Source organism: Boleophthalmus pectinirostris, unplaced genomic scaffold (genome assembly GCF_026225935.1).
Source record: "Boleophthalmus pectinirostris isolate CB_2022bp ecotype Guang Dong unplaced genomic scaffold, ASM2622593v1 HiC_scaffold_1, whole genome shotgun sequence".
NCBI lineage: Eukaryota > Metazoa > Chordata > Actinopteri > Gobiiformes > Gobiidae > Boleophthalmus > Boleophthalmus pectinirostris.
Window position 1 is genome coordinate 23,325,277 of NW_026570970.1, and position 22,008 is coordinate 23,347,284.

Sequence of the window (22,008 nt, forward strand, 5' to 3'; positions counted from 1 at the left end):
TAAACGCGGAGAAGACAAATGAGTCTGTATGCGCGATAGGCTACTGTAGTGCACCGCCATAGGTAACCCTCACTGCAGCCTCAGAAATAAGAGGCCCTTTCTTTGTAATCTAATCGATTGTCGAGCCGAGACGCAGACTACTGGGTCCACCACACTCCGCCGTGATCCGTTTCTCTGCGTGTCACACCAACTTCCCAGAATAGCAACTCGGGTCTGCCTTGTCTGCTGCCGCTGCCGCTCGTGTCTGTGCACTGTGCTCATGAGGAGATGGAGGAGGAAGTCACTGGAGGATTGAACAACTGTTGCTTGAGCCGCTGCTACCTTTTAGGAACTGCCTTCGAGCCCCCCACCGGTTGGCGCATGTCGGGCTACAATGAAGTCAAGCTGATGTGCCCAATGTGGATGAGTGTGCCAGTTCGCGGGATCATATAAACTCCACAGTATTGCACAGGTAACGTGAAAAAGAACACATGTGCTTGTTGCGATAACTAAAAAAAAGCGTGCCGTTGTTGACTGTAGACCGGTGCTTAGAGCTCCAGACGCTTTGCCGTAAAGAGGCGCATGTCTGCAGCAGTGAGCAGACAAGGAGCGTCTGTCTGGTGAATGGAGAAGCACACGGGCTCGCTGTTGTGATCGGATAACCTGTTGAATTGAAGCTGTCACTCTGTCAGCCAGCGCCAGAGACATGCTCTGGAACACTACAGCTACGACCAAACTGCGTCGCTTTGAGTGACATTTCACTTAATTTATATATGCACTCACCTATGAAATTACACCTATGATGCTTCTATAATGATGCCAAATAAGTGTTCAGGCTGTTGTGTTAAAGTTTTCCCTTTAAGCGCTATTATTGCATAAATTATTCACTTGACAGTTAGGGTAGGATGCATGTCATCCTGGCATTCTCACATGTATCTGTTCACGCTGTGTTTAAATGCATGATATAGCCTAGCTACCCACACGGATTTTCCAGTCCTAAGAGTAGCTTTGAAAAATAGCTTGGCTGCTCCCTGCCACTATGGCTAATTCCTTAGGAACCGGTGGATCCAGTTTGATCGATCCCTCTCCTTCTCTTCCTTCACCAACTTGTTGAGTCTAACCCCCGTCTCAGTGCACCTCTGCCCCGCTGGAGAGCTTCAGGAAGTCGGTTTAAACTCGGGAAAAGTGCGGAGAAGTTTGTATGTCTGAGCCTTACGGGACGGTGCCAGTGACACCATCAGAAGAGGCACAAGTTGACGGGACACGCGCTCAAGACGCACCGGCGAACACCTGTAGGATTTTAGAGACGCTCCTAAATATCTGGCGCTTCTTTGATTATTTTTTTAGATAAAATATTATATTTTTTAAAATATGTTATTATATTTTATAGTCAGAAAATAAGAAAGCAAACATTATCACACCGGGACTGATTTATTTTCACTTTTAGGGGAGGAGGAGATACTTGGTTCCCTCCTTTGTCCCGGGCTGATATCCCCTACTCACTCTCTACTGGGGATACACTTGAAGGTAAACCACTTTTTTTCCCTCATTTTATTGTCTATTCTATATGTTTTATGTTACAGTATTTCAGTGTTTAATTAATTAATGCTTACATTTTTTAGATTTTAATTACAAAAACTGTAGATTTTCTCTATAAGCTTGAAAATATTTTTAAACGGGCATTTCAACCACTGATTTATATTCTATATTTTGTACAGGGACAATATAACCACATAAGTCATTTTTATTGGATTTTTAAATTAGGATTTTTAACACATTGGAGATCAGTTTTTTCACATATCATAAGCTGAAATGGGGAATATAGACAGTATATTTAAGAAAGGCATTTGTTGGAAATATATTTGGTGAAAATTCAAACCAAATTTTGTTTCAGTTCACACACACATGCAGTAGATACAGAGAATAGAAAATGCATCACTCTCAAATCCCTTCTCTAACTTTCATTAAACACTATTTCATTCTGTTTTATAAAAGAATGACAGTTTGCTGTTTCATTTGTGTAGTTAACCAGTTACCCACAGATCCTGTTACAGCTAAAACATATTTAGCAGACTAGCCCCACAGTAAAAATTAAAAATGCTTCATTGATGATGTTAAAATCATGCAGTAATTTAGTTATATTTCAATTTGTGCAGAACTCCCAAAGTGAAATGGAAACTCCAGGTGGTTACTGCTCAAGTAAGTCATTTTACATTACATTTGAACCATGATGCCCAACAGCGCTTTTGTTTAAAATATGTATATATATGCATCTTTATGTTACATTTATGTTACATTTCCTATTATGTCAGGTGTTGTTTGATTCTGTGTTGCACAGCTGGTCAGAATGGATTAAAGATGTATTCCAGTTGCAGAACGTAGAATGAGAATAATTTGTTCATAATTAGTGCTATAAAATTTAAAGTGTAAACATTTGGAGGGATTTTCCCTCACTGCAGCCTTTTCCTGTGCAGCCTTAAAGCTTGAGAGAATCATGCATTATCGACATCCTGTCTGTGTGTGCAGCAGATACTGGATATGTGCGTTGTGGTGCTCCATTGCCCTTTGCTGGTTTCCTTTGGGCTTGTGTGTGTGTGATCCTGCCTGCCCCCCTCAGTGCAGCTTTCTGCTTTTGTGTGCATATCTGTAGCAGGTAGCTCGACCTTCCACACCACAGGGACTTTTGGGTCTTGATTTGGGCCAGGGTTAGTCCTGGGTAGTTTGAAGTTATTAATTAGTCAACCATTTCATTTTGCATTGCTTTACATTTCAAAACTTCCATACATCTATGTCAAATGCGTTCTAAATAAAAAAGCTACATTTCAGTATATATATTTTGCACCTTTTGCTTATATACTGCAAAGGAAAGCAGTGCATGGTGAATTGGCTGGTTTGGCGTCTGCTGCAGTGGTCTGGTAATATACATCGATCTCAAGGCTCTGTCCACTGTGATTAAGAAAGAAAGAACCCTTAAATTGCTTCTTCAAATCCAGATTCTGTGGACAGTAAAGGAACAAAGGAAGTGTCACTGTGAATCATTTTACAAGTGCCCAAGATCATACAAGCCGCATTTTGGCACATTGCAGATGTGCAATACAGATACAATACAATGCAATCTAAATGGTGCTATCAGCTTGTGCTTTAATGTATGTGGCATTATTCACTCTGAAGTAAAAGTTAATAGTTTAAATAAAGATTTTTTTTTTTTTTAATATGTGAATGTTCAGGTTTAAGTATACTATCACTACTGCAATATTCACTGTGTATATAACTTCTACTAATATTCAGCTATCCACTAATTTTCAGTCTCAATTTTTACTAATACCATTGCTTTTAAGATTTAATATAAAATAATAACATTAAAAAGAAGTCTATTTTAAGCATTATTTGCAGTAATCTGTACAATGTGATAAACCATATCAAAATAAAGTTAGAAAAAAGGAACGTCCTTGCTCAGATGCACACAAACAGCCTGACCTGATATGCACCATGCAAGCCTGCATACAGCCTTGTCAATCTGATAGCTCCTCCACAGACCATTAAGGACATGTTTTGTTTTTTTTAATTCATAAGATAACACTGAATGTTGAGAAATGCGTGACCATACTCTCCTCCACATGCTTTGTCACTATTTCTGCCGCCCCCTCTGCCTCTTGTTTCTTATGGGTTATCATTCTGAGCTATAGTTTCGCATCCTCTGACCGATGGGTGGGAGAGGAGGAAACATCTTATATTAATTTATGATTCAAAAATAAGTCACAGAATATAGCTCAGCATCATTTCCACTGTATGTAGGCCTGTAGTTGCTCCTTTCCATTTGTCAGCACATTAGTGGACCATATTATCCTAATTTAGTGCATTACTCAAATATACCATACCCCGCTGTGAATACCTAATATCTCAATTGTAACGCACAGACAGAGTTGACTCAGCCAAAACAAGCCAACGTGGGCCTCCCTTCATTCTGTGAAAGTGTAAATGACTGTGGTTTGCTATATTTGTGGGCATTTTCCAACATTAAAGCATTGAGGTTTGGGATGGAAAACAGATTTGATGATGAAAGATACTGTACATCAATGTACTATAAAATACTCTCTCTCTAGGCACAAAGGACAGTCTCCACAATGATATATTTAACATTTTAGGACACATGACATATTATTTATCAATAGATCAGTTAATACAATTGCCTAATAATGTCCAAAAAGACACATGCAACGTAAGTTATAAAAGCACATTTTAAATATGTTTATATTTGTAAAACAAACACACTTTGAAATATGAAGATATATGAAACCCTTAAATTGCAACACAAATAAAAAGATAAAATCTACCCTTTTTCAATTTCGTTCCACTTTTCAAGTGAAACTCATGAAAAGTTAGTCAGCATAAAATTTGGACCTGTTTGTTTTTAAACCCTTTTAATAACCCTGACATGTAAACTCACTGCTTCCATAACATCTATAAATATTGCATCTGTAATGCTAAGCCAGTGAACCCAGTGTGTCCATGCGCTCTGTGGCTGGATGTCCCATAGCCACACTGCGGTGGTGCTGGTGGCTACAGTAATGGAAAATCCTTCATGACAAATCTGGGCCAGTCCTGTCTCCAGGACAGCGCTGCCAGGGGAGAGACGCTCGGTCACCTGAGATTTCCTCCAACCCCGACCTGTGCAACCTGAGCCCCGTCCCAGGGATTGTGTCAGGGACAACGTTTCCCAGCATGCCCCACTCAGCCAGGCCACCAGTACAATAGAACAATGCACAAAGTACTTGTCCAGCTAATACAAACTGTCAAAGCAAAATGTGATCTGACAGGTTAGTCTTTTATGGAGAATGATAGACAGCACGTAGAGGATTAACTATATTATCACAGCCAAAGTTGGGGTATCTTTAGAAGGCAAAAGTTGTAATCAAGTCAAATCAGCCTATTGCAAAAATAGCACTTACAGTATGCAGAGGAAAGTACAAGTCATTACAATCACTCAAATAAAAACATGCATTGGGTTGATTCTGATTTATCCAGACAGCCCAAACATATTATGTTACACACAAGTAACACAACAAAAGTTTTTAAACCATAGCTTCCATCAAGTTAGATCAAGGCTCACAATGTAAGGACAAGTGTTAAGAGTTTTACTACTACTCATGTAAACTGAAGTATAAATAAAATACCGTTGCAATACGGGTAAAGTACATGTAGCAGAGTCATTACAGTCCTGTGGATGTAACTGAATGTTACTCTTAATCCCAGAAAATAGTTTATACAAACCCAAGCCTAGTTGTGCGTATCATTGTCCATATATAGTTTCTGTGTTTGTGGGGCAGGTAAAAGACATGTCCATGTGTGTCCTGAGGGATGTGACACCTGGGTCAGAGGGGGTGTCTGTATTGTTGAGCTGACCCTGATAGGACCGTCCTGTAAGAGGATCAGGGATGGGTCTGCTCTCCTCTGAGTGGACACTGGCTATCCATGGCCTTCTCTGTGCACACCGCTGAAGGTGCTGCAATCTGATACACATCCACTGGACATAAGAATCCTATAGGCAGCTCAAACAGGTGCCTTTGGTAACTAGACAAAGCTCTGTTAACACTTTGATAAAAATTTACAAATAAAGCAGAATCTACAAATTTACCCCTATATTAAAAAAAAAAAAAAAGCCTTAAACTTAAACATCCTGGTCTCGGAATTGAAATAAGGATTCATATATGGATATTAATGTGGACATTTTGAAAAGGAATAACCTGGTCAGCCTAGAGTACATATTTTTTACCAATAATAAAGTGAAATAATTAGGATTTGAATTTAAATTTATTGTAAAACTGTAGAAAAGACTTTAGTTGACATTAACTATACGTGTTTCTCAGGTAATGGCCAGTGCTCGCCTGGTAAAGAGAACTCCCGAATGCTGGTGGAAAAGTCCAATGGCCAGACAGCTCCCCATGGTCCTAAGTCCCCCTGTGGTAAGTGCTTAGTAAATATTCTCCACACACAGTTTGGATGCTCAATGCACAATGGTCAGACAATACACACCACAGGGCTGCAGTTGTCTTCACTTCAAAAATATGTCTCACTAACATGAGCTGATAAAAAGACATTCTGTTATAATAGTATATAAAGCATTTTTTATATTCTGTGTTAATCCATCAAATAATTTATCCCCTGTGAACAATTTAAGTGCATGGGGTAATCTTTGCATAACTTTTTTGAATGCAGAGATGACAAGTTCTGATCTCGTCAACATTTTCATTCTTACACAAAGGTACATGAGACAGATACTGAGAAAATTCATTTTGAGACAAACCCCATGTTTCTGTGCTAATTTGCTAACCACTCCACCACTGTACTGCCAGTAACAACATGAGTTAGATGACATAATATTATCAAAATAGTGGACTGTGCCACCTCGACCATTTGGCCATTTTTATCATACACAGTTTGACGACCGATTTGCACAGAGGCACAGATCATGTCTTCTTTAATAATATCCATTTACTGTCAGTCTGCTGGCTCTAGGCTGGGTTTTGAAACACTCAAACTGTCTGAGAGTGAATGCCATTATCCGGACTGCCCATTCAAAGTGTACTGTATCCTTATCTGATCACTGTGTGCTTACCACTGGGCCACATGACGACAGACAGATGTAAAGATGTAAGGAGCTGAAGGACGTTCGGGTCTGCTCCGTGTTGCCAGGATACAGCTGTGAAAGACAAGGCTCGTGTCGGGATAAGTGTTTCCACAGCATACACGCTGCCCACAAGAAACACTGGTTTATATAGACTTAAGATGGTGGTGCAGACGAGTAACACCACATCCAAAAGTGTGCACAGAGCACAGACCTCTGCCAAGGCACTTGCCCCTTTTATGCAATGCGTACTGTGTCTGGACAGGAACTCGAACTTGAAATCTTCTATTTTGGGATCAAATGCTCTTAGTCATTGAGCAACTACATTATTCTAAGTAACCATGAGATCTAGTGAATGATAAGAATAAGGTAAGAAAAATATAAAGAACAAAGGGTCGATACCAGAATCATTCCAGAACTTAAACCTAGTTGAACTTCTCATCAAACGTAATGCTGGCAATACAAACACATAAAACATTTAACGTCATAGGATCTTAGGTTTAAGGTTACTGAATATCATAAAATAACACATTTTATCTAGCATCTCCTTTTTTGCTACAGTTGTTTACCTTTCATGTTGTCTTTACTTTGTTCAGTGGTAAATGTATGCGAGTTTGACTTTCTGATTCAAAAGTCACAGACCACTTTTGAGTTCCATAAAGACTTATAATTCAGTGCATAAATGCGCAGAGCTGCAGATGGATGAGCGCCTGGAGCAGACCTGTTCAAGATAGGAAGTCAGTGTCAGACACACACTATCATTATTGTCCCTGTAAATCCCACAACTGGACAGTCAGGATCAGTCAGTTACACAACTACACATGCACCACGCTTTGTTTGTTCTAAAGTAGATTTACACAAACAAAATCTCTACAAACCTGCTGTAAAGATCTATTTAACTTTTACTTAATTATGAAATGTACCTTTTTTCATTCAATTCAGTTAGTTGTAATGGTATATTTGATGTATAAAAATCCACTTTCTATCCTTCTAAAACTGTCTAGATATTGCATCATATTTTATAATTTTATTTATAATTATTAATACTTTGGTCTCCATTTGATACAGACGATAAAACTGAGTGAGTTAAAAATCTCACTTAATGTCAAGGTCATGCTTTAAACTGAATCAATTATTGCCTAAAGCTTGGGTACCTGATTTTGAAACTTTAAAAGGAGAATTTCTGCATTTAAATCTGTCTATTGTGATTTATTTAATGCAATCAATATAATGTTTTACAATTAGACACAGATAGTTCACAGCGTTTAGTTTTTGTTTTATTTTCTTAGATAACTTTTGGCTATGCGCTTTTACTAGGCTAGTGCCAGTTCTTTGTTAGGGACCAGGTCTGCCGATAAGTTGCTTATTAGATTGATTATAAACATAGCATCATTGGCATTGAGAAAATAGAGATTCTCATCTCTTTATAATGTCCATTTTAATCACACATAAATAATTAAAGACATCTTTAGTTGTTATGGAATGCCTAAATGTAGTATAGGTTATGATGGATTTTTTATATTTTCCTTTTTTGATGAACCAAACCAAACATTGATTCGATTAATTTTCCACCGTTCTTTACAGCCGTCATACTATTTTAATCTGTAGTAACCAAACGCCATTTTGTCAGTTTCCATACATTTTCATCTCTTCTTACTTCAAAACTATAATTACCGCCATCTTGTGTATATTACAAAGTTTTTTTAAGAGTCGATACCTAGAGGCTGCAGGTGCTGAATAGTTTTCCCTCCCACACACACGCCCCCGGATACACACACACACACACAAACAATTATATATGCCCAATTATAAGGCCTTTTAGCACTGCCATCCAACCAGTCTTCCATTGGTGTTAGCAGCTTCAGGGCCCAGACACTCCCTTTCTCCCCAAGGACAGCCAGGAACCAGCCCAGCCAGTTTCAAAGATTCCTTGCGCCTCTCTCTCTCTCTCTCTCTCTCTCTCTCTCTCTCTCTCTCTCTCTCTCTCTCTCTCTCTCTCTCTCTGTCTCTCTCTCTCTCTCTCATACACTGTCTATTTTTTCTCTTCATCAGGAAAGTAAAAGATAATGCTGCTGTCTACCTGTTGAGTTGCTAAGTTACTGGCAAGCCCACTCCACAAGCACTTTTAATGATGGTGATTGTGATATTAAGCTATAGGTCAGTCTAAATAGTTTTGGGCAAGATGTAGTTCGTTATAGAAATCGGTAACATAGAATTGTGATTGTAATTTTTAGATTCAGAAAATGGCAAGCTATTTTCACAATTAATAATTTGATTATTGGTGACAGAATGAACTATAATAACTACAGTATTTTCCAAACCTTATAAAGTGCACCTTTATTAGCCTCAATAATTCATCAAGAAAAACTGAATTCATATTGTACAAAGCAAAACAAAGCATAACAACTAACTAATTAATTAATACACCTACCCCTATCCCCTTTAGAATAGTTACTAAGCCTGACTCATTATTGATAAAATGTCTGTAAATAGTACACTTGTTACCTACTGAAGGTATTAGTAGTAGTAAAATATAGTTGTAGTAGCAGTGGTGGAGGTACTCAGTTGTGTACAGATACTGGACTAAAGACATACTCAAGTAAAACTAAAAGTATCACATGAAAAAAACTCCTCAAGTAAAAGTATTAAAGTTACCATTAAAAATGTACTTAAAGAGTAAAAAGGAAAAGTATTTTGCACAGATTTTGAGTTCTCATAAAAATATAAAGCTCAAATTTAATGATTTTGATAAAGACTTGTGCTAAATTTAGTTCAACAGAAACAATGGAATAAGTAGTTTTTTTCTAGCTGCTTTTATTCGTATTTTTTTGTTTGCTCAAACTATGAATGTGTTAAAATTAAATCTTTTTTAGCAGGTCTCATACTACAATCAAAAATACCTTTCTGTCCTGTATGTAGTGTAATGTAGTGGAGTAGAAAGTACAGATACTTTCAAATATAGCGAAGTAAAAGTAAAAAATATCCACTTTAAAATGTACTAGTATTAGTAAAATATCTCTAAAATGCATACTTAAGTACAGGGCTCATGATTTACTGATTTTTACTTTGTTATGTTGCACCACTGTGTAGTAATAATAGTTATATGTTTTAAAAGGTTCATAATAAGATTTTTTTTTCATTTCCTCTAACCAGACAAAGCTCTACAGGGGGTCTTTCCTACCCCCAGCTTGGGAACCACCGTTTCCGAGGCTTTCATCAAGAAGGGCATCTGACGCAAACTGTAACTGTAAAGAAAAAAGAAAAAAAAAGAAGGAAAAGAAAAAAAAAACAAAAAAACTTTTGCCTATAAAAGGAAGCTGTTATGTTGGCTCATGAAATATAAGTGAAGATATTTCAATACACACACTGAACATGATCTTACTTATACTTACACACGTATTATTAACATTTGTGAGTTTGAAAGTATAACCATCTATTCTGAGATCTGAGAGATTCTTAATCTTTTGTTCTAGTGTGCTGAAACATGTGAAGTGGTACTTTTCTATTTTCCAGTCTATATTGTATCAACTGTCTGGTCTATGGGCTTCTTAATTGTATAGCACTTGTCTGTAAACCTTGGCCTAAAAGTGCTTTTGAGTTCATACATAGAATTTTTTTCACTGTCGATAAAATGAAGAAATTAATTAAAAGTTGTTAAATGAATATTTGTGTGTGTTTGACATGATTTCCTTGATGAACAGGTCACTGGGTTCATCGAAAAGAGAGAATTGTCTCAGTCAGCATTCACACTGTCGATTGGAATGACCTCCAAATTGTCTTTATTCTGAGAGTGAAGAATAATTCATTTTAATGCATTTTTATAACATGTTTGTGCTTTACAAAAGTTTCTATTAAGTCTGCAGTGGTTTTAAGTGTCTAAACGTAGGTGGGCAGATCATGTGGAATTGTTTTATGATTTCAAATGTTAAAATACTATTCTAAAGTATTATTTAAAGTATACATCACAGTTCTTTGCATTTCTCTCACATTTACTTTAGTTGGTGGGATAGTATCTGTGGTGAATATATATATCATAGTTTTACATCAGTGAAGAGGCAGTTTATAAAGAGAAAAATAAGGAAATTACAGGAAGGAATCTTTCTTTGTAATCTATGTAATCAATATACAAAATCCATACAAAATTTACGGACAATTTACACGCAAAGACCTTTTATTACTTCCGCTTTTGAACTTTGTTTGAGGTTTTCTTAAGAATTATTTACATCTTTTTTTCATCTCTGATTTCCTGTGAACTGTCATGCCATGTAGATTACCTGTGCACCTGCTATGTGTGCCTGTTTCTTCAGGTAGCTCCAATTATTACCCTTCAAGGAACTAGTAAAGATATCTCATTCTGAAAGGAACAGGATTTTCTGGCGGTTCAAATATGCATTTAATAAAGTAAAGGTCATTTATCTTTATTTTACAAATGATAATGATAGTGTAAATTGGACAACATTTGGGCCTTGTAGAGAAATTAACTATGTATGTTACATTTACTGTCTATGTCCATCCAGAAAGTAATATGAAAAACTGCACCTTGAATGTCAATCTAAGGAGAACTAGATAAGACAATTAGTAACATTTTAAATACAATAATTTCCACTACCTTTTAGTAAAATGAGTCTCACCAGTCCTAACCATTTTAACTTTACACTAATATCAATCAAATCAACAGAACTACTTGAGTAAATATAAAAATGTTGAAAACAAAATTCTAGTTACTTTCCACTTTGGATGTAACTGTTCATACATGATATATAAAGTTACACTACAACTTCTTTTGCAGAATTGACAATCAAGCAGGAGGATGAGGCCATGGAGGAGGTGGAGAGTGGCAGTCCTGATCTGGAGGAACTGAGCCACACTGGAGAGGAGGGGGTCCCACTGGAGGAGTCCATGTCCAACAGCCCCAGTGCCCTGCAGGACGGGCTCACCGGGCCCAGTGCCCAGGCAGAGGGAGGCAGCCGACAGCCCAATGGTACTACACATATAGACCCTTAAATCACTACGGCAACTGAATGTTCAAAATATCCTAATCGATGTAAAGTGAAGTAGTTTAATCAATATTCAACGATTAACCGACATCAGATCTAAATGCTCATGGTTTTACTTAACAAAAAATATGAAACAATCTAAGGTAGTAGTTTTCACAGTTAGTTTGTTAGTTTCTGTTACAAAAGATGGAAAAATACTTCACAACTCAGTGTTGTATTTGAGCCTCACAAAATATATAATTTATGGTCAGTCATGGGAAAAATACCTTGAAAATGTATTTAGTTACATTATACTGGATACCTGCATTAAAATGTATTTTGTAATGTTTTCCAATGCATGGTCCAATCAGAGTACTGACAATTTTCTGATCTAGTACTTCAATGTATGCCTTGGATTTTAGAAAAGTTGGTATTCTGGATACGTATTTTCGGTACATCATTCAGTTACTTCCCAACACTGTGTATGGTTAAGTTTATCATATTTCATTTCATTTATTTATTTGTTTGAGCCAGGTACAACAAGCTTCAAAAACAATAACAAAAATAGTGATATGGACATTACATATTTGGGACCTGGTGCTCAAAAGGAGTAGGATGAAGTTTTAAAAACTTATGGAGTCCTACCCCAATTGTTTTATATTATCACATGGTTCACTTTTTTTTTTTTTTTTGCACCTACCTTATTATACCTTTATACCTTTGGACAAAATTAAAATAGATTTGTCCAGTAGAAACCCAAAAATGTGGATTTTGCCCTATGTGTGTATAATAATCTCCCATTAAATAACCAAAAATGTAAAATACAATTGTAAATGTATTTAAACCACGCTTTGACATCAGTTAATTGACTGAGTTGGTGCCATTTGCCAAAACTTGGCAACTTGGATTATTTATATTTTGTGATATTCTGAGGCTAATCCCAGTTAAATCTTCCCTAAAATCACATTGCTTACAGTTTGCTTTCCACTAAAGAATTTAGAATATTTTTGTTTACATACTTTTAAAGGGTCTATAACATTTATATTGTTCCTATGTTTTCAAGTCGAAACTGCTTTATGACTATGATGGATCAATGAGAACTCTCCACTTAACTGGTTGTGCCCTGTGACTGTGAGTGAGTCAGAATTGTCTTGGTTTTCCTCGACAGTGGGTGTGGAGTCCTCTTGATTGTTTAGTGCAAAGACAAAAGCTTAGGCCTGGAATTATTATCAGGGAAAAATATCCTTGGAATCCCCCACAACCTGTTCTAACTGCCACCACCACAGTGTTAAGATCAGATTTCGGTTTTTCAACTGGCTCCAAATCAAATAGCCATTGGACATACAACATAAGACACTATACATAGATTGTGTACATGCCAAAGGACATGGTAATTGTGTCAGAATGTCTCTAAATTAGTTGTTTATGATTCTGAACAAGGATAAAATGCATAGCTATTTTATATTTAACTTGTAGAATTTGGGTTGTTCATTGATTTCACCTCAGCGCACAAATAACGTGAGCGACAGTAATTTAATATTAAAATTTGATAATGAATAACCTGAGTGTGTCATAAACCAGGAGGTACAGGGATTACTAAGAAAGTAGTATGCTGTTTTCTAAAAATGTGGATCGTCAAGTCTAGGTTAGTTTTACTCCGTAATGTTTTTCTTGACTCAGGAAAAACAATGCCAGTATGACCATTTAAAACGTTTGCACATGTGTCATGATATGAATAACAAGTTAACCATTTTGATGGTCCTTAAATTATGTTTTTATAGGCAACACATTCATTTTTCATGTATGTGAAATCATTGCACCTGCTTGTATTAGTGGGAAATTCTTACAATGTGCCCTGGGTAGTTTTTCATCTGAAATAACTACCTGACCATTGTGGTGCCATTTAGAACTTTTCTTTTGTAGTCTTTACTTTAATTATGTTTGAATTTTATGCTGTAACACTAGTTACAATTATCTATAAGTTCATAACATTATAACATGTGTAAGCATTTGCTTTGGATTTACTAATTATGAGACAATGAGAGCCAATATGATTTCAATTGTTGAAATGATTATAAAAAGCTTATCAATTTAGACCCCAAAAAGCAGTAAATATAAAATCACTCAACTTGAGTTTTTGTACATAAAAACCCAGCTTCATGTTTTGTGTAGCTCCTCTCCATATGTACGTACGTATGTAAGTACGTACATACATACATACAGACATACATACATACACACACGCACACACACAGGTTACATACATACACTAATGCCACAGTCCCATATGTTTGTCTGTCTGGTGCTCGGTGTCAGCTGCAGATCCACAGTGACTTCCTGTGTGTCTCTAGGCGACAGGCCGTTCCAGTGCAGCCAGTGTGGGGTGTCATTCACTCAGAAGGGAAACCTCCTGAGACACATCAAACTGCACACCGGAGAGAAGCCCTTCAAATGTCCCTTCTGCAGCTACGCATGCAGACGCAGAGACGCCCTTACCGGACACCTGCGCACACACGCTGGTGAGTCTGCCTGCTACTCTTCTTCTACTCTGAGTCCCTATGTGTCAGAATCATTAAGACCCTTGCCATAGTGATTAACAATTTATAACTATATATTAGACAACAAAAGCCCTCAAAATGTTGCATGTAACAGGAAGCTGAAACCCATGTATTGGGTGCTATTACACTGCTTGGCCCACTTTATGCCGCATGTCTAGTGTTTGTGCATGTTTCTCGTTGGCATTATACATAAAGCCTGCATTAATAATGTTATAGTCTTCTATGCATAATTCATACCTTGTCTGTAATAGTTTTTGAGCACTTCTGTTAATGCATTTATTTTTGAAGTTTATGAGAACAGTTGTGATGCACAAATATGATACACAAATATATATATGCATGACAAGAACATGTGAGATATAAAAACTATTGACTGTTTGCTCAATAACTAGTCTTGTTCATTAATAGTTTTCATTTTTGTTCCGTGAGTGCTTTGTGTTAAATGCCAAGGACATTATGAGCGGGACATGTTGTATGTTTAGACACATATAAATACTGTCTGTCTCTTTTAACTCTCACCCAATTCTTTATTATCATGATGTGCTCTTCACTCTTTTCAAATCAAGGTCAAACCAGCACCACCTCTCTCTCTCTCTTTACGAGGTTATTCATACCATTCACTTCTTATTGAAAAGTATATCTCCTGCATGCTTTTCATTTAGACTCATACTTAATATACTGTAAAATCTCTCTTCTATATGAATGATTATTAACTACTCACCGCATTATTGACTGGTAGATATATGCAGTATCATATCAAAGGTCAATTTGTAGTAATGGATTCCTCTTCTGATGTAGAAATGTCACCTTAAAATTATCTGTGAGTTGGTTAATTTCACGTTCATTTAGTGTGTGTGTATGTAAGGGGCATGACTAACAAATGTTGCATGACGAACAAATTCAATACAATAAGTATGTAAAGTATTATTATTATTATTATTATTATTATTATTATTATTATTATATTATTATTATTATTATTATTATTATTATTATTATTATTATTATTATTATTATAATATAATAATAATAATAATAATAATAATAATAATAATAATAATAATAATAATAATAATAATAATAATAATAATGTTTTTCATTTCCATAGCATTTATTTTGTTGTTCATTTGAATGTGTTAGACAATATACTTATACAAGCAATTGTGCTATAAGAAGGCCATTTACTATTATAGATTAGAACATCTGCCACAGTTCATGTGTGGGCGCTTCTATACCATCTCCACAGAGTAGTGCGGGCTGCAGTGACAAAAGACCAACACTTCACTTTATGCTTGTCCTACTGTTTAAACTCACATCATGCCATGTGTATTTTTACTCTTTCACTTGTCAAAGTTCAGTGAGCAGGCAGAAAATTTAATCATATTGAAACCGTTGTCATTACTGTGTTGTGGATTACAGACTATAATTGTGGGCCTAGTTTCAAATTTAGCCAATACACTGTCATTCAAAGACCACAATGTAGTACCAGGCAGTTAGTCAGAAAACACACTCTCATCATTCACTAAAACACAGGAGCTCATCCATTTCAGATATGACTATTAAAGAGCATCATTTTATTATAAAGATGCCATTCATTATTTGCGTAGGTGGATTGTGCATGATATAATCAAATATAATGATGAAATCCAGCCATCGCATGATACAGCTCTGACCCCTTACTTTACTTTAAAGTGTGATAACTATGTCCCTAAGTGCACTCTGGTCTCAAAGTGAAAATAGCATCATGGACTGCACCAATAATATCTACCGCAGTGGTAGAAGTGATGAGTGCATGTCTGGATCACATCAGTTAGCTTTAGTCCACTTAACTGCTCTCTATATGAGTCACCAGGCCGTTCACATGGGGCAGTCCTATTTACACTTCTGCGTTGTCATTTTTACTCAATTTAAATGAATGTGGTTGTGGCCATTTTTTGTGCAAGTACTATGGTTCTCAAGCTGTGGTGCTGGGATCATTTTTGGTACGCTGGTTACTTTTGATGGTGCTCAGAAGTCTCTTGACATGGTGATAGTCAAGCCTCCTCATTTAGCAAGTTTGGTTTAGAATTTGTTTTTATTTAGTTGATAGTATTTCAGATAATCAATATTTCTTTGATTTATTTAGTGCCTAGTTTGTACAGATATAGGTTCATTTAAGTTCACCTCAACCAGGGCTTCTCAAAGTATGGTTCTCCACCCATCTTATCTTTAGCTCTAATATAGTACTTATATAGTCCGGGTTCAGATCTGGTGGTACTCGGAAACCCAGATGTTATCTTAGGTGGTGCTTGATGTGAGAAGTTTGAACCACTGACCAAAATGATACTTCAAAGACCCCTTGATAAGATTTTACTTCTGAATATGTTTATGTGTTTTTCTCTGTTGTGTAAATGAAGTGGGCAGAAAGCAAACAAAACAAAATGTTGAATGAATCACAGCCACCTCCATAGGCCTTCACCGCGGGAGCTACTTTCCTATACCACCACCTTTGGATGTGTTAGTTCAGTCATCGTGCCCTCTGAGGAGTGGGCTGCCACACACACTCTATAGACAGTGTGACTGCCTATCGCCCACTACTACCTCTGTCTGTCTGTCTACTGTGGAATCCTCAGACTATAGTGGAACATCCATGATCTCACTCATTCTGTTTTGTTTGTACTTTTACTACTACGCACTACCCAAACTACATAGCGCCTTAAATTATCTCATAGGATTGGCCCACGCTTTCTTTTTGTGCACTGAGGAATGAAATTAATTTGCTCTCCATTGAATGTCTTCACTTTTAGTTGGCAAGCCACACAAGTGCAACTACTGTGGGCGGAGCTACAAGCAGCGCACGTCACTGGAGGAGCACAAAGAGCGTTGCCATAGTTACCTTCAAGGTATTGGCCTGGATCCCGGCGCAAACACCGGTCCATACACAGGTAAACAGACGAGAAAACTCAAAACTCTGTACTCTCATGTACTCTGTACTCTCATGTACCCTAAAGTACTCCAGAAATATTGTGATGTTCAGTAATATCGCAGTCTATATAATACTAGCTTTACTAATTCATTGTTTTTGTTGTTTGAGCTTGTTTAAACATATTCACACCAACTGCAGAATTTCAGGGAGTAGAATCTAATTTGAGAAGTTTCTATAACTAAATAAGTTAGTTACTCACTTTGAGAACTTGAAGAACTTGTCTTAACTGAGATTCAGAATGCAGTCCTACATTAACTATTCCTCTTCATTAGTCTAAGATATTGAATAAATGAATTAAAATAATTGTTTTTTGTCCAGGTGAAGTTCCTTCAGAACCAAGGCTCATGGCAGAGCCCAACGTCATGGCAAGTTTTGACAGACCTCCCGTTATTGAGCGTCTGCACAGCAACGTGGCCAAAAGGAAGAGCACCACCCCCCAGAAGTTTGTTGGTAAATATTTAAAAACACAAATGTTCTTCATTTCTATGAAAATGCCATTTTGGATGTATAAATGAAAACATGGCAGTGTTACAATGATTTCTGTGTATGTGAGCTGCATTAGTAGTGCTATTGTTACTTCATTTATTTAGCAGACAGATAAGGACACACTGTGCTTTCACTTTGGTTTCACCCAAAATAGTGTCTCACCACAGTATTAAATACGAAGATTGAGAGCAGTAGAACAAGCGGATGACAGACAGGCTAGGAAAATGTTTTCTGTGGTTAGGTACACCTGTAACACTGCCATTGCCCTTATCAAGTGAAAACAACTCACCGCATCCCTGTTCGGGAGTGGTTAACCAGCACTCAAGATGGATGGGGCTTTCCACTGCTTCACTCAAAGGACATAAAATACAAAATGTACAAAATAAGGAGCAGAATATCAACAAGATCTTACTTTATTTTAACCAACACAAACTAGTTTATGAGGTTTTCATGAGACATGTCTTTGCCTCTCTGTTGTGCAGGGGAGAGTCTGATGCGCTACAGTTTCCCTGATATGGGATATGAAATGGGCCTGAAGTATGACAAGCAGGCGGAGCTGATGCACGCTCACATGATGGAGCCCCCCATCAGCACAGCCCTCCCTTACCTGGGCATGCACCACCCAGGCCCCCCTGTCTCTATGGTGGACGTGGTGCCTATGGTCAACCCCTTGTTTCACCGAGTGGTGCCTCTGGGACGCAGTGAGCGGCCTGGGAACTGTGAGCCTCTGCCTCCCCCTCCGCCCTCAGAGTTCCCCCCTCAGCCCACCTCCAATGGCCCCACATCCTTAAACAGGCTCAGCAAGGCCCCACAGGGCAAAGACTCCCCCAATGTCAGTGGAGAGGAGACAGTGGACTCAGCTCGCAGCAGTCCTCAGGAGAGACAAGGACATTCAACCAGAGAGCGCCCACCCAGTGGCCGCTCCCAGGCCAGTCCTGCCCTGGGCGTGATGGGGGAACGGGGCACAGAGGCATCTCCCAGACCACTAGGGGGGCCCGGGATACTGAGGATGGCCACAGAACGCCCCGCCAACCACGAGGGCATCCGCGTGTTTGGGCGAGAAGGAGAGATCCGGGCCTTTCAGTGCGATCACTGCAGGGTGCTCTTCCTGGATCATGTCATGTACACTATCCACATGGGTTGCCATGGCTACAGAGATCCCCTGGAGTGCAACATCTGTGGGCACCGCAGCAAAGACCGCTATGAGTTCTCCTCTCACATCGTGCGGGGTGAGCACACGTTCCAGTGAGAGGAGTTGAAGAAGTGACACCAGACACCGTCCTCAACCTCAACCTCTGACTACACACTTGAATGTACAGGGGTGTAGCACAATCACTGACTGCTTTAAGCTACTGTTGTGAATACTGCTGAACAATCATATGAAGGTATGGCCAAAGACACATTTTATACATATTTAATTACTTTTTATTGTAAAAAACAAAAACAAACTGAAGGTAAAGTTTTCCCTCTTCTCTTCTTCACTGCTTCAGCAGAGCTGGCTGATCTGTAGAGGCAGAGTCATCTGCTTTTGTCATGGTTATTGTATGCTTGTTTTAGAAAATATTTGTTTTCCTCTTTACAGTACTACAAGATCAAAAGTGATTGCTCCCCAACATTGCACTGAAGATACCCTTGCTTAAATTCATTTAGGTTGCCTCACAAATATAACCAGCTTCTTTTTACTCAATTGGTCTCTAAATTGCAAATAGGAAAACGTGAGTGTTGTCTTAATACCCTACAATTAACTGGATTATTTAGGAGCTAATGAAAGGTCCTCACCGCCTATGATGACAAATGTGTTTTGCTTTTTCCAATACCTTCTCCTCCCACTGCAAATATGAAGTTTATGTTCTTAAGTTCCATCAGCTTGTGGAAGTAATCATAGTGACAGTCCAAACTGTATGTTTGTAAACCCTAAGCTTATTTTCATTCATTAGGCAACTCTATAAACAGCTTTCTCTACCCCCTTTATTTTACGCAGTACATTCGGCGCACTCCTCTCAGAGTCAACCTAACCTTAACCCTTCCCCTACACTCATTCTCAATAACAGCTTTATCAGTGTTTTTCTTCGTATCGCCCATGTTTTGCACATCATATTACTTCCTGGCACACGCAGTGAAAGATGATATATTCCTGCAGCTTTTAGTCGCACTGATCAATTCCTTTTGAAAGGTGAATGTATTGACAGTGAAGTGAAGCGAGGAGCCACACAAAGCACTAGTCCATACTTTTTCTGTGGCCATATTGTCTGCTCATCTTTTTTTTGTAACTCCAAGGTAACACGTTTGCAGCACCAATAAGCATTTGTTTAGATCCTGAGCTGGTCTCTGAGAAGTCAGTGATCCGGGTGACGCGGGTGAGCTGCCGCTATTGTGAACCAATAGATTCCAACACATCTGAAGATGACTGGTCCGAGTGCGTGTCCTTACGTCAATGGATACCAAAGAGATAGGGAAAGAGAGATGTGTAGTGATAGGCATTTCAGCTTTGTAGCCTGCTTTTCTTCTTAGATTAAAACTGGGTATAAAGTCTGGATTCCTGGTACGCACTAAAACAGATTACACATATTTAAGTTTGACCTTGTAATGTTTTAAAAGAAGATCAATATTTAGCATTTGGACAAAGCAAGTTGGCACTGTCAGAACTGTTCTGATTGTATTAACTTGAGTTTAATATGTGGACACTTCAGAATAGATTTGCAACAGACACTTGACCAAAATAGCACTTTGTCTTACTGCAAATGTACGTTTTGGCTGTAAATCATGCTCTGAAAATATGCTAAAATAAAAAATAAAAAAAACACAAAAAAAAAAAACACAATATTGCAAACACAATTAAACAGAAACAATTGTGGCTGTAGCTTTCTATCTATGAATAAAGTATTCTCCTTCTCCTTCAACTCTAAAGGCAGCTCTTCCCTGAAGCCAGTTAAAGCAAGGATTGTTTACACTTGTTCACTTTTCACACTGAAAGTATGACATAATCATATGCCCTTTTCAGTAAAGAAGTCCAGAGTCAAGTGCATTCAGAAATCACAATGTTAAAAAAATGAATGTATAGTTGTATTGGGGGATAAAAAAAAATCTATATTTTTATGCGATCAGCCTTATACTAATGGAGCCATATGAACTGTACTAAGAAGGTCTTCTATGTGAATAATGAGAAGTTTACTTGAAATCGAAGCTTTGCTATAAAGAGATTACGGGACACGTTTTTGTAAATTTTGAGTGTACTAATGTCTATTTTTCTGCAAGAGTCATGCAACTGTTTTGTGGACTTTTGTGTGTGTTTTTGTTAAATGATGTTTACAAATTAAGACAGGGTTCAGGTGCATTATATTTTGTAAAATATAGAAAATAATATATGGACAATTTATATTTTGGCACTGATTCTCAAAATAATTCAGAAATATCTGATATTGACCATTTAATGATACGAGGGCACTCAGGTATTTGCATAGGATGTTGAATTTCTGATGTATTATTTATGAATAATACAGGCAAAAATGTAAAAAAAAAAAAAAAAAAAAAGCATTGTAAATCTGGTGAAGGAAGTTGAACCCTGTTTAAATGAAGACGCGCTGTGAAGAACATTATGTATATTTTATAAGGAATGGGATTGTTTATTAAACAATGGATGTCACTGCCTCGTCTTGGTTTCTGTATCTCACACAAATTACTCAATATTACCAGCCACTATGGTTCTCCAGGCACTTGTAGCCCTATATTACAACTAATACTAAACTATTCTATTGTTATAAAATGTTGTGGAGAAACTTACAGTCAGTTTTGTCATTTATGTTAAAGCACCAGTAAGTGTTCAGTGGGTAAAAATACCTTAAAACAACTAAGAAATTATAATATACAAATATAGGAGGCTACAAATAATAATAACTATAGGAAGAGACATTTTTAAATATACTTTCAGGCCTAAAACTAAGTTAGTTACTGTTGCACTGCTACTACATAGTTTAGTGGGTTCACATTTGTTTTGTTTTCCATGTACAGTGTAATAAGTTGTGTTTGTTTCGTTTGTGTGTGAACAGGTGGGCGCTGCTGGGGCCTCTAAATGTCAGAGCAGCCAGTTCACCTCCCTGCTCCTTTAATCTGTGTAACATGCACAAACACACAGACGCAGTCAATCAAAGCTCCTGAAGGCGCTGCAGTTAAACCATGTCTATACATTCTTTTTGTGTGTACCTGTGTACTCATTACACTGTGTCGCAATTATACAGGACAGCTACTACAGTTGACATTTTTATACACCATCACTTCTACAATAGCACTAATACTACCATGATACTTTTACTACTGCTATTACTGCTACTACTATACCACAGATACTACTATGATTTAATACTACCACTACTACTATTAATACTATCACTATTAGAACAATTTCGACTCCTACTACAATGT

The 22,008-nt window shown here is 37.5% G+C and overlaps 1 protein-coding gene across 2 annotated transcripts; it reads left to right on the forward strand.

The window, feature by feature from the left end:
* The first annotated feature begins 73 nt into the window (after nucleotides 1-73).
* Nucleotides 74-21,390, forward strand: ikzf2 (IKAROS family zinc finger 2). Of its 2 annotated transcripts, none has more exons than XM_055153205.1 (9): nucleotides 74-451; nucleotides 1,427-1,506; nucleotides 2,136-2,178; nucleotides 5,847-5,942; nucleotides 11,394-11,585; nucleotides 13,932-14,099; nucleotides 16,925-17,062; nucleotides 17,422-17,553; nucleotides 18,072-21,390. In XM_055153205.1, exons 3-9 carry the CDS (start codon nucleotides 2,151-2,153, stop codon nucleotides 18,836-18,838), a joined length of 1,521 nt encoding a protein of 506 aa, XP_055009180.1. In that variant the 5' UTR covers nucleotides 74-451; nucleotides 1,427-1,506; nucleotides 2,136-2,150; the 3' UTR covers nucleotides 18,839-21,390. The 2 variants fall into 2 exon arrangements, with proteins under 2 accessions (XP_055009180.1, XP_020775987.1); XM_020920328.2 differs by lacking the exon at nucleotides 74-451 and adding an exon at nucleotides 894-1,271.
* The last annotated feature ends 618 nt before the right edge of the window (nucleotides 21,391-22,008 follow it).